Here is a 12957-nt window from a genome sequence, read left to right as displayed (position 1 = left end):
CTCCCTCAATGCTGGTAGGGAGGGAGTTCCGGCATTTAGACTCAACAAGATATTGTTTAAGTTTGAATGGTGTGTGACCAGACTCCCCCCCTTCAAAGATTTGTGAATATCACCCCCCCCCCCGAACCTTCTGAACAAAGAACAAAGAACAGTACAGCACAGGAAACAGGCCCTTCGGCCCTCCAAGCCTGTGCCGCTCCTTGGTCCAACTAGACCAATCGTTTGTATCCCTCCATTCCCAGGCTGCTCATGTGACTATCCAGGTAAGTCTTAAACGATGTCAGCGTGCCTGCCTCCACCACCCTACTTGGCAGCGCATTCCAGGCCCCCACCACCCTCTGTGTAAAAAACGTCCCTCTGATGTCTGAGTTATACTTCGCCCCTCTCAGCTTGAGCCCGTGACCCCTCGTGATCGTCACCTCCGACCTGGGAAAAAGCTTCCCACTGTTCACCCTATCTATACCCTTCATAATCTTGTATACCTCTATTAGATCTCCCCTCATTCTCCGTCTTTCCAAGGAGAACAACCCCAGTCTACCCAATCTCTCCTCATAGCTAAGACCCTCCATACCAGGCAACATCCTGGTAAACCTTCTCTGCACTCTCTCCAATGCCTCCACGTCCTTCTGGTAGTGCGGCAACCAGAACTGGACGCAGTACTCCAAATGCGGCCTAACCAGCGTTCTATACAGCTGCATCATCAGACTCCAGCTTTTATACTCTATACCCCGTCCTATAAAGGCAAGCATACCATATGCCTTCTTCACCACCTTCTCCACCTGTGTTGCCACCTTCAAGGATTTGTGGACTTGCACACCTAGGTCCATCTGTGTTTCTATACTCCTGATGACTCTGCCATTTATTGCATAACTCCTCCCTACATTATTTCTTCCAAAATGCATCACTTCGCATTTATCCGGATTAAATTCCATCTGCCACCTCTCCGCCCAATTTTCCAGCCTATCTATATCCTGCTGTATTGCCCGACAATGCTCTTCGCTATCCGCAATTCCAGCCATCTTTGTGTCATCCGCAAACTTGCTGATTACACCAGTTACACCTTCTTCCAAATCATTTATATATATCACAAATAGCAGAGGTCCCAGTACAGAGCCCTGCGGAACACCACTGGTCACAGACCTCCAGCCGGAAAAAGACCCTTCGACCACTACCCTCTGTCTCCTATGGCCAAGCCAGTTCTCCACCCATCGAGCCACTTCTCCTTGTATCCCATGAGCCTTAACCTTCTTAACCAACCTGCCATGTGGGACTTTGTCAAATGCCTTACTGAAATCCATATAGACGACATCCACGGCCCTTTCTTCATCAACCGTTTTTGTCACTTCCTCAAAAAACTCCACCAAATTTGTAAGGCACGACCTCCCTCTTACAAAACCATGCTGTCTGTCACTAATGAGATTGTTCCGTTCTAAATGCACGTACATCCTGTCTCTAAGAATCCTCTCCAACAACTTCCCTACCACGGACGTCAAGCTCACCGGCCTATAATTTCCTGGGTTATCCCTGCTACCCTTCTTAAACAACGGGACCACATTCGCTATCCTCCAATCCTCAGGGACCTCACCCGTGTCCAAAGAAGCGACAAAGATTTCCGTCAGAGGCCCAGCAATTTCCTCTCTCGTCTCCCTGAGCAGTCGAGGATAGATGCCATCAGGCCCTGGGGCTTTGTCAGTTTTAATGTTCCCTAAAAAACCTAACACTTCCTCTCTCGTAATGGAGATTTTCTCTAACGGGTCAACACCTCCCTCCGAGACACTCCCGGTTAACACGCCCCTCTCCTTCGTGAATACCGATGCAAAGTATTCATTTAGGATCTCCCCTATTCCCTTGGGTTCTAAGCATAATTCCCCTCCTTTGTCCCTGAGAGGTCCGATTTTCTCCCTGACAACTCTTTTGTTCCTAACGTATGAATAGAATGCCTTAGGATTCTCCTTAATCCTGCCTGCCAAGAACATCTCGTGCCCTCTTTTTGCCCTTCTAACTCCCCGTTTGAGATCTTTCCTACTCTCTCTGTATTCCTCCAGAGCTCCATCTGTTTTTAGTTGCCTGGACTTAACGTACGCCTCCCTTTTCATTTTAATCGGATCCTCAATTTCCCTGGTTATCCACGGCTCTCGAATCCTACCTTTCCTATCTTTCCTTTTTACAGGCACATGCCTATCCTGCAGCCTTATCAATAGTTCCTTAAAAGACTCCCACATGCCAGACGCGGACTTACCCTCGAACATCCTCTCCCAATCAACATCCACCAATTCCTGCCTAATCCGGCTATAGTCAGCCTTCCCCCAATTTAGCTCTTGCATTCCCCTCAAAATACGACACTTTCATACTGTTTCTCCACATTGTTCCTGCTAAAGTATACCACTTCACATCTTTCAACATCAAGCTCCATCTGCCACGTGCCTACCCATTTCACCAGCTTGCCGCTGGCCTCCTGAAGTCAGCCACTATCCAGCTCACAATTCACAATGTTGCCATGATTGGATCATCCCCAAGCTTTGAATTTGTATTCCCTATAACCAAACTTCGGTCATTTATGTCGAACAAGAAAAGCAATGATCAATTCTGATCCTTGGAGGATCCCAGTGAATACATCTCTCAGTCAAAGAATCATATGGGCGGCACGGTGGCACGGTGGTTAGCACCGCTGCCTCACAGCGCCAGGGATCCGGGTTCGATTCCCAGCTTGGATCACTGTCTGTGTGGAGTCTGCACGTTCTCCCCGTGTCTGCGTGGGTTTCCTCCGGGGTGCTCCGGTTTCCTCCCACAGTCTGAAAGATGTGCTGGTTCGGCACATTGGCCGTGCTAAATTCTCCCTTAGTGTACCCGAACAGGCACCGGAGTGTGGCAACTAAGGGATCTTCACAGTAACTTCATTGCAGTGTGAATGTAAGCCTACTTGTGACACTAATAAACAAACTTTTTTTTAAAAATTCATAGAATCCTAAAATCATAGAATCCCAACAGTACAGAGGAAGGCCATTTGGCCCATTGAGCCTGCACCAAGCACAATCCCACCCAGGCTCTATCCCTGTAGCCCCACATATTTACCCTGCTAATCCCCCTGACACTAAGGAGCAATTTAGCATGGCCAATCCACCGAACCCACACATCTTTGGATATTCACCAATACTCTCCGTCTTCTCCCCCTTGGCCAATTTTGTACCCAATTTACCAGTCTCTTTAATCCCAGGTGCTTCTATTTTCCCCAATATCTCCCAGCAAGTTGTATTTTATCAAATGCTTTTTGAAAGTCAGTCCATATAAATAGCCACATTCCATATCTACTGCATCAAGCCAGTCAGGTTAGTCTGGCCTGATTTAACACATCAATGTTGATGTCCCTTTTTAATCCATGATTCTTCAAGTGAGAATTAGTTTTGTCCTTGTTGATGGTCTCTGGGGGATTTTCCACTATTGATACTAGGCTGATTGGCCTGCAATTACTAGATCTCACTGTCGCCTTTTTTGAGCAAAGGTGTAACTATTGGAATCCTCCAGTTCCTTGGTATCACTCAATGGAGCTGAGGGGAATGACACCTTCTGTATAGCTCCATCCTGTCCCATCTTTCTTCTCCCTCCTCTGCTGTGAATTAACTCCAACCTCTTCATTTGTGAAGACTATACAAATGACTCATTCAATACCTCAATACCCTTTGCCCAAGACCAAAAGACTTAGGAGCAGCAGGAAGCCATTTGGCCCATCGACCCCATATCTAAGGATGGATGTGTTGGCCTTGGAAAGGGTGCAGAGGAGCTTCACGAGAATAATCCCTGTGATGAAGAGCTTGTCGTGTGAGGAACGGTTGAGGACTCTGGGTCTGTACTCGTGGAGTTTAGAAGGATAAGGGGTGATCTCATTGAAACTTACAGGATACTGTGAGGTCTGGACAGAGTGGACATGGAGAGGATGTTTCCATGAGTCGGAAAAACTAGAACCAGAGGGCACAACCTCAGGCTAAAGGGACGATCCTTTAAAACAGAGATGAGGAGGAATTTCTTCAGCCAGAGAGTGGTGAATCTGTGGAACTTAGAAGGTTGTGGAGGCCAGGTCATTGAGTGTCTTTAAGACAGAGATAGATAGATAAGAGGATCAGGGGTTATGGGGAAAAGGTAGGAGAATGGGGATGAGAAAAAAATCAGCCATGATTGAATGGCAGAGCAGACTCGATGGGCCGAGTGGCCTAATTCTGCTCCTATGTCTTATGGTTCAGCTCCACCATTCAATGAGCTCATGACTGATATGTAAATCTTTAACTCCACTTTCCCGCCTTATCCCATAACCCTTGATTCTCTTACTGAATAAAAATCTGTCTATCTCAACATTGAATAAACTTAATGACCCAGCCTCCACAGCCATAGAACCATAGAACATTACAGCTCAGAAACAGGCCTTTTGGCCCTTCTTGTCTGTGCCGAACCATTTTTCGCCTAGTCCCACTGGTAAAGAATTCCACAGATTCACTCCCCATGGAGAGAAGAAATTCCTCCTCATCTGTGTTTTAAATAGGTGACTCCTTCCTCTGAGATGATGCCCTCTGATCCCAGACTCTCCCACAAGGGGAAACAGCCTCTCAGCATCTACCCTGACAAGCCCCCTGAGAATCCAGTATGTCTCAGTAATGTCACTTCTCATTCTTCTAAACTCCAATGAGTACAAAAATAGGCAGGAAGGCAAGTGGTGAGGATGACACAAAGACTCTACAGAGGGATATAGACAGGTTAAATGAGTGGGCAAAAAATTTGGCAGATGGAATATAATGTAGGAAAATGTGAAGTTATGCACTTTGCTACATAAGATAAAGGTGCACAGTGTTACGGGTAATGTATTAGCATGGATAGAGTATTGGTTAACTAACAGAAAGCAAAGAGTGGGGGTAAATGGGTCTTTTTCTGGTTGGTGATCAGTGATTAGTGATGTGCCTCGGGGATCAGTGTTGGGACCTCAATTGTTTACGATTTACATAGATGATTTGGAGTTGGGGACCAAGTGTAGTATGTCAAAATTCGCAGATGACACAAAGGTGAGTGGCAGAGCAAAGTGTGCAGAGGATGCTGAAAGTCTGCAAAGGGATACAGATAGTCTCAGTGAGTGGGCGAGGATCTGGCAGATGGAGAACAATGTTGGTAAATGTGAGGTCATCCATTTTGGTAGGAATAACAGCAAAATGGACTATTATTTAAATGGTAAAAATTGCAGCATGCTGCTGTGCAGAGGGACCTGGGTGTCCTTGTGCAGGAATCTCAAGGAGTTGGTTTGCAGGTGCAGCAAGTAATTAAGAAGGCAAATGGAATTTTGTCCTTCATTGCGAGAGGGATGGAGTTAAAAACAGCGAGGTTGCAGCTGTATATTTGGAGGCAGTCCAGAGAAGGTTCACAAAATGTTTTCAATTTCAATCCTTGATCAGTCACACTATTCCTTTCATTATCCTTTTATTTTCAACATGCTGACAAAAGCTGGATTCTTTTTTTGATTATCGCCAATCTTTTCTCATTCCTTTTGTCCTTATTTCTCAGCATGCTCTGTATTCTGCCTGCTTTCCAACCAATTTCTGTACTTGACATTTTTCATAAACCTCTGTTTTCCATTTTATGTTAATTACTATTTTCTTTGTCATCCAGGGTGCCCTAGCTTTGGATCTGACACATTTTCTTCTTGTGAGAATATGCTTGGTTTGTACCCACACTATCTCCTTTACTCTGTTTCTAACTTACACTGTACCTGCCCTGTTTGATGGGGACAGTGTAGCGGAGCTTTCATCTGTATCTAACTCCATGTTGTACCTGTCCTGGGAGTGTTTGATGGGGGCAGTCTAGAGGAAGCTTTACTCTGTATCTAACCCCGTGCTGTACCTGTCCTGGGAGTGTTTGATGGGGACAGTGTAGAGGGAGCTTTACTCTGTATCTAACCCCGTGCTGTACCTGTCCTGGGAGTGTTTGATGGGGGCAGTCTAGAGGAAGCTTTACTCTGTATCTAACCCCGCGCTGTACCTGTCCTGGGAGTGTTTGATGGGGACAGTGTAGCGGAGCTTTCATCTGTATTTAACCCCATGCTGTACCTGTCCTGGGAATGTTTGATGGGGGCAGTCTAGAGGAAGCTTTACTCTGTATCTAACCCCGCGCTGTACCTGTCCTGGGAGTGTTCGATGGGGACAATGTAGAGGGAGTTTTACTCTGCATCTAACCCTGTGCTGTACCTGTCCTGGGAGTGTTTAATGGGGGCCGTATAGAGGGAGCTTTACTCTGTATCTCACCCTGTGCTGTACTTGTCCTGGGAGTGTTTGATGGGGACTGTGTAGAAGGAGCTTTACTCTGTATCTAACCCCATGCTGTACCTATCCCGGGAGTGTTTGATGGGGACAGTGTAGTGGGCGCTTTACTCTGTATCTAACCTCATGTTGTACCTGTCCTGGGAGTGTTTGATGGGGACAGTGTAGAGGGAGCTTTACTCTGTATCTCACCCTGTGCTGTACCTGTCCTGGGAGTGTTTAATGGGGGCCGTATAGAGGGAGCTTTACTCTGTATCTCACCCTGTGCTGTACTTGTCCTGGGAGTGTTTGATGGGGACAGTGTAGAAGGAGTTTTACTCTGTATCTAACCCCATGCTGTACCTATCCCAGGAGTGTTTGATGGGGACAGTGTAGTGGGCGCTTTACTCTGTATCTAACCTCATGCTGTACCTGTCCTGGGAGTGTTTGATGGGGACTGTGTCGAGAGGGTGTTTATATCTAACCCCGTGTTGTCGCTGTCCAGGGAATATTTGATGCAACAGTAGTGAAGAAGCATCTATCTTGCATGTTTCTCTTGCTGTATTTCTTTCCTGAACACTTGAGGCACATTTTGATGGTGAGGTTGTCTCCTTTTGTGTCTTTCCAGGATGTGTTGAATTCCTGGACCATCCAACCATGGCGTATGTGCGCTTGAAGACGGCTGTGGAGCTGGAGTCAGTGCTTGAGGTTCCAGTTCCAGTCCGGTTCCTCTTCATCCTGTTAGGACCGAGCACTAGCAACATGGACTACCATGAGATCGGACGCTCCATCTCCACCCTGATGTCGGACAAGGTGAGGATTTGAACCGGTTGTGGAAAGGGGAGCAGATTGAAGGATGAGGTCATTCAGCTGTTTAAATCCAATCAGTCCTGATCTCATTGGATGATGGAGCAGACTCGATGGTCCAAATGGCCTATTTCTGCTCCTACACCCTGTCACAGTCACCCTCTGTTTTTTCATAGACTATAGAGGCACTGCAGCAGGTACAGAACAGATTTGCAATGTTGTTATCCAAGCTGAGAGGATAAAGTAAAGTTTATTCATTATTTATTAGTCACATGTAACACTGCAATGAAGTTACTGTGAAATTCCCCTAGTCGCCACACTCCGGTGCCTGTTTGGGTCAACGTGCCTAACCAGCACGTCTTTCAGAATGTGGGAGGAAAACGGAGCACCCAGAGGAAACCCACGCAGACACGGGGAGAATGTGCAAACTCCATACACAGTGACCCAAAGGCAGGAATCGAAGCTGGGTCCTTGGCGCTGTGAGGCAGCAGTGCTAACCACTGTGCCACCATGCTGATGTCACTGTTAGGAAAGACTAAACAGGCCAGGACTCTTTACTGTAAAAATGACAAAGTTGAGTGGAGCCCCGAAAGAGATTGTGAAAATTCTGGAAGAGTTTGATGGGATAGACATCGAGGCAGGATTTGCATTTTTGCAGGAGCCCAAAACTATTGTCACACAGCATAGAGTCACAAACCGGGAACTCAGGAGGCAGAGAGTGGTGAGAGTGTGGAATTCATCACCACAGGGAGTGGTTGAGGTGAATAACAGAGATATATTTAAGGAACAGATAAATAACATCAGGGAGAAACAAATAAAAGGATATAGTGATACAGTGAGATGAAGTAAGGTGAGTGAAGTCTTGTCTGGAAAATAAGCACTGGCACAGACCAGTTGGGCCGAATGGCCTGTTTCTTTACTGTAGCCTCGATGTAATTCAATTATGTCACACAGTGACCAGTCCGTGTATCGAAGTTTCTCTCAGTTCCGCTTGGGGTTTCACTGCCCAGCCTGCACTCGAGGTCCATGCCACTGATTGGAGCGGAGCCACAATGCAGCAGGGTCCCTTTCCTCGCGGATATATGTGCTCTAGTTGAGTTTTTACGAGAATCTGGCTGCTTTATGGTGATTTTTGTTTGGATATTAAATTCAATTCCTCATCTTGTGGGATTGAAACACTCAGTCCTGAGTTGTTAATGAGCGACATGGTGACACAGTGGGTTAGCACTGCTGCCTCACAGCGACACGGTGACACAGTGGGTTAACACTGCTGCCTCACAGCGACACGGTGACACAGTGGGTTAGCACTGCTGCCTCACAGCGACACGGTGACACAGTGGTTAGCACTGCTGCCTCACAGCGACACGGTGACACAGTGGGTTAGCACTGCTGCCTCACAGCGACACGGTGACACAGTGGTTAGCACTGCTGCCTCACAGCGACACGGTGACACAGTGGGTTAACACTGCTGCCTCACAGCGACACGGTGACACAGTGGGTTAACACTGCTGCCTCACAGCAACACGGTGGCACAGTGGTTAGCACTGCTGCCTCACAGCGACACGGTGGCACAGTGGGTTAGCACTGCTGCCTCACAGCGACACGGTGACACAGTGGTTAGCACTGCTGCCTCACAGCAACACGGTGGCACAGTGGTTAGCACTGCTGCCTCACAGCGACACGGTGACACAGTGGGTTAACACTGCTGCCTCACAGCGACACGGTGACACAGTGGGTTAACACTGCTGTCTCACAGTGACACGGTGACACAGTGGGTTAACACTGCTGCCTCACAGCGACACGGTGGCACAGTGGTTAGCACTGCTGCCTCACAGCGACACGGTGACACAGTGGGTTAACACTGCTGCCTCACAGTGACACGGTGACACAGTGGGTTAGCGCTGCTGCCTCACAGCGACACGGTGACACAGTGGGTTAGCACTGCTGCCTCACAGTGACACGGTGACACAGTGGGTTAGCACTGCTGCCTCACAGCGACACGGTGACACAGTGGGTTAGCACTGCTGCCTCACAGCGACACGGTGACACAGTGGTTAGCACTGCTGCCTCACAGCGACACGGTGACACAGTGGGTTAACACTGCTGTCTCACAGCGACACGGTGACACAGTGGGTTAACACTGCTGTCTCACAGTGACACAGTGACACAGTGGGTTAGCACTGCTGCCTCACAGCGACACGGTGACACAGTGGGTTAACACTGCTGTCTCACAGTGACACAGTGACACAGTGGGTTAGCACTGCTGCCTCACAGTGACACAGTGACACAGTGGGTTAACACTGCTGTCTCACAGTGACACAGTGACACAGTGGGTTAACACTGCTGTCTCACAGCGACACGGTGACACAGTGGGTTAACACTGCTGTCTCACAGTGACACAGTGACACAGTGGGTTAGCACTGCTGCCTCACAGTGACACAGTGACACAGTGGGTTAACACTGCTGTCTCACAGTGACACAGTGACACAGTGGGTTAGCACTGCTGCCTCACAGCGACACGGTGACACAGTGGGTTAACACTGCTGCCTCACAGCGACACGGTGACACAGTGGTTAACACTGCTGCCTCACAGCGACACGGTGACACAGTGGGTTAACACTGCTGTCTCACAGTGACACGGTGACACAGTGGGTTAACACTGCTGCCTCACAGTGACACGGTGACACAGTGGGTTAGCACTGCTGTCTCACAGCGACACGGTGACACAGTGGGTTAACACTGCTGCCTCACAGTGACACGGTGACACAGTGGTTAACACTGCTGCCTCACAGCAACACAGTGACACAGTGGGTTAACACTGCTGCCTCACAGCGACACGGTGACACAGTGGGTTAACACTGCGGCCTCACAGTGACACGGTGACACAGTGGTTAGCACTGCTGTCTCACAGTGACACAGTGACACAGTGGGTTAGCACTGCTGCCTCACAGTGACACGGTGACACAGTGGTTAACACTGCTGTCTCACAGTGACACAGTGACACAGTGGGTTAACACTGCTGCCTCACAGCAACACAGTGACACAGTGGGTTAACACTGCTGCCTCACAGCAACACAGTGACACAGTGGGTTAGCACTGCTGCCTCACAGCAACACAGTGACACAGTGGGTTAGCACTGCTGTCTCACAGCGACACAGTGACACAGTGGGTTAGCGCTGCTGTCTCACAGTGACACGGTGACACAGTGGGTTAACACTGCTGTCTCACAGCGACACGGTGACACAGTGGGTTAACACTGCTGCCTCACAGCAACACAGTGACACAGTGGGTTAACACTGCTGCCTCACAGCAACACAGTGACACAGTGGGTTAGCACTGCTGTCTCACAGTGACACAGTGACACAGTGGGTTAACACTGCTGCCTCACAGTGACACGGTGACACAGTGGGTTAGCACTGCTGTCTCACAGTGACACGGTGACACAGTGGGTTAACACTGCTGCCTCACGGTGACACAGTGGGTTAACACTGCTGCCTCACAGCAACACAGTGACACAGTGGGTTAGCACTGCTGTCTCACAGTGACACGGTGACACAGTGGGTTAACACTGCTGCCTCACAGCGACACGGTGACACAGTGGTTAACACTGCTGCCTCACAGTGACACGGTGACACAGTGGGTTAACACTGCTGCCTCACAGCGACACGGTGACACAGTGGGTTAACACTGCTGCCTCACAGCAACACAGTGACACGGTGGGTTAACACTGTTGCCTCACAGTGACACGGTGACACAGTGGGTTAGCACTGCTGTCTCACAGTGACACAGTGACACAGTGGGTTAACACTGCTGCCTCACAGCAACACGGTGACACAGTGGGTTAACACTGCTGCCTCACAGCGACACAGTGACACAGTGGGTTAGCACTGCTGCCTCACAGCAACACAGTGACACAGTGGGTTAACACTGTTGCCTCACAGTGACACAGTGACACAGTGGGTTAACACTGCTGCCTCACAGCAACACGGTGACACAGTGGGTTAGCACTGCTGCCTCACAGCAACACGGTGACACAGTGGGTTAGCACTGCTGCCTCACAGCAACACAGTGACACAGTGGGTTAACACTGTTGCCTCACAGTGACACGGTGACACAGTGGGTTAACACTGCTGCCTCACAGCAACACGGTGACACAGTGGGTTAACACTGCTGCCTCACAGCGACACGGTGACACAGTGGGTTAACACTGCTGCCTCACAGCGACACGGTGACACAGTGGGTTAACACTGCTGTCTCACAGTGACACGGTGGCACAGTGGGTTAACACTGCTGCCTCACAGCAACACGGTGACACAGTGGGTTAACACTGTTGCCTCACAGTGACACGGTGGCACAGTGGGTTAACACTGCTGCCTCACAGCAACACGGTGACACAGTGGGTTAACACTGCTGCCTCACAGCAACACGGTGACACAGTGGGTTAGCACTGCTGCCTCACAGCAACACAGTGACACAGTGGGTTAACACTGTTGCCTCACAGTGACACGGTGACACAGTGGGTTAACACTGCTGCCTCACAGCGACACGGTGACACAGTGGGTTAACACTGCTGTCTCACAGTGACACAGTGACACAGTGGGTTAGCACTGCTGCCTCACAGCAACACAGTGACACAGTGGGTTAGCACTGCTGCCTCACAGTGACACGGTGACACAGTGGGTTAACACTGCTGCCTCACAGTGACACGGTGACACAGTGGGTTAGCACTGCTGCCTCACAGCGACACGGTGACACAGTGGGTTAACACTGCTGTCTCACAGTGACACAGTGGGTTAACACTGCTGCCTCACGGTGACACAGTGGGTTAACACTGCTGCCTCACAGTGACACGGTGACACAGTGGGTTAACACTGCTGCCTCACAGTGACACAGTGACACAGTGGTTAGCACTGCTGCCTCACAGCGACACGGTGACACAGTGGGTTAGCACTGCTGCCTCACGGTGACACAGTGGGTTAACACTGCTGCCTCACAGTGACACAGTGACACAGTGGGTTAACACTGCTGTCTCACAGTGACACGGTGACACAGTGGGTTAACACTGCTGCCTCACAGTGACACGGTGACACAGTGGGTTAACACTGCTGCCTCACAGCAACACAGTGACACAGTGGGTTAACACTGCTGCCTCACAGCGACACGGTGACACAGTGGGTTAACAGTGCTGCCTCACAGTGACACAGTGACACAGTGGGTTAACACTGCTGTCTCACAGTGACACGGTGACACAGTGGGTTAACACTGCTGCCTCACAGTGACACGGTGACACAGTGGGTTAACACTGCTGCCTCACAGTGACACAGTGACACAGTGGGTTAACACTGCTGTCTCACAGTGACACGGTGACACAGTGGGTTAACACTGCTGCCTCACAGTGACACGGTGACACAGTGGGTTAACACTGCTGCCTCACAGCAACACAGTGACACAGTGGGTTAACACTGCTGCCTCACAGCGACACGGTGACACAGTGGGTTAACAGTGCTGCCTCACAGCGGCACGGTGGCACAGTGGGTTAACACTGCTCCCTCACGGTGACACAGTGGGTTAACACTGCTGCCTCACAGTGACACGGTGACACAGTGGGTTAACACTGCTGCCTCACAGTGACACAGTGACACAGTGGTTAGCACTGCTGCCTCACAGCGACACGGTGACACAGTGGGTTAGCACTGCTGCCTCACGGTGACACAGTGGGTTAACACTGCTGCCTCACAGTGACACGGTGACACAGTGGGTTAACACTGCTGCCTCACAGCGACACGGTGACACAGTGGGTTAACAGTGCTGCCTCACAGCGGCACGGTGACACAGTGGGTTAACACTGCTGCCTCACAGCGGCACGGTGACACAGTGGGTT

At 49.8% G+C, this 12957-nt stretch overlaps 1 protein-coding gene across 11 annotated transcripts in view; it reads left to right on the top strand.

The window, feature by feature from the left end:
• LOC144495518 (anion exchange protein 2-like) overlaps window positions 1–12957 on the top strand; it is a 373575-nt gene that overhangs the window by 302411 nt on the left and 58207 nt on the right. For 8 of the 11 annotated variants that reach the window (XM_078215541.1, XM_078215544.1, XM_078215546.1 and 5 more), the window contains 2 exons: window positions 5644–5694; window positions 6898–7082. In XM_078215541.1, coding sequence (XP_078071667.1) covers window positions 5644–5694; window positions 6898–7082 — 236 coding nt within the window. The remainder of the gene's footprint in view (window positions 1–5643; window positions 5695–6897; window positions 7083–12957) is intronic. The other 3 variants (XM_078215547.1, XM_078215549.1, XM_078215548.1) reach the window with 1 other exon arrangement.

The sequence above is a fragment of the Mustelus asterias genome, chromosome 7 (assembly GCF_964213995.1).
Source record: "Mustelus asterias chromosome 7, sMusAst1.hap1.1, whole genome shotgun sequence".
In the NCBI taxonomy this organism is placed as follows: domain Eukaryota; kingdom Metazoa; phylum Chordata; class Chondrichthyes; order Carcharhiniformes; family Triakidae; genus Mustelus; species Mustelus asterias.
The sequence above is the reverse complement of the archived record's forward strand: the minus strand, read 5'-3'. Positions and strand labels throughout refer to the sequence as shown.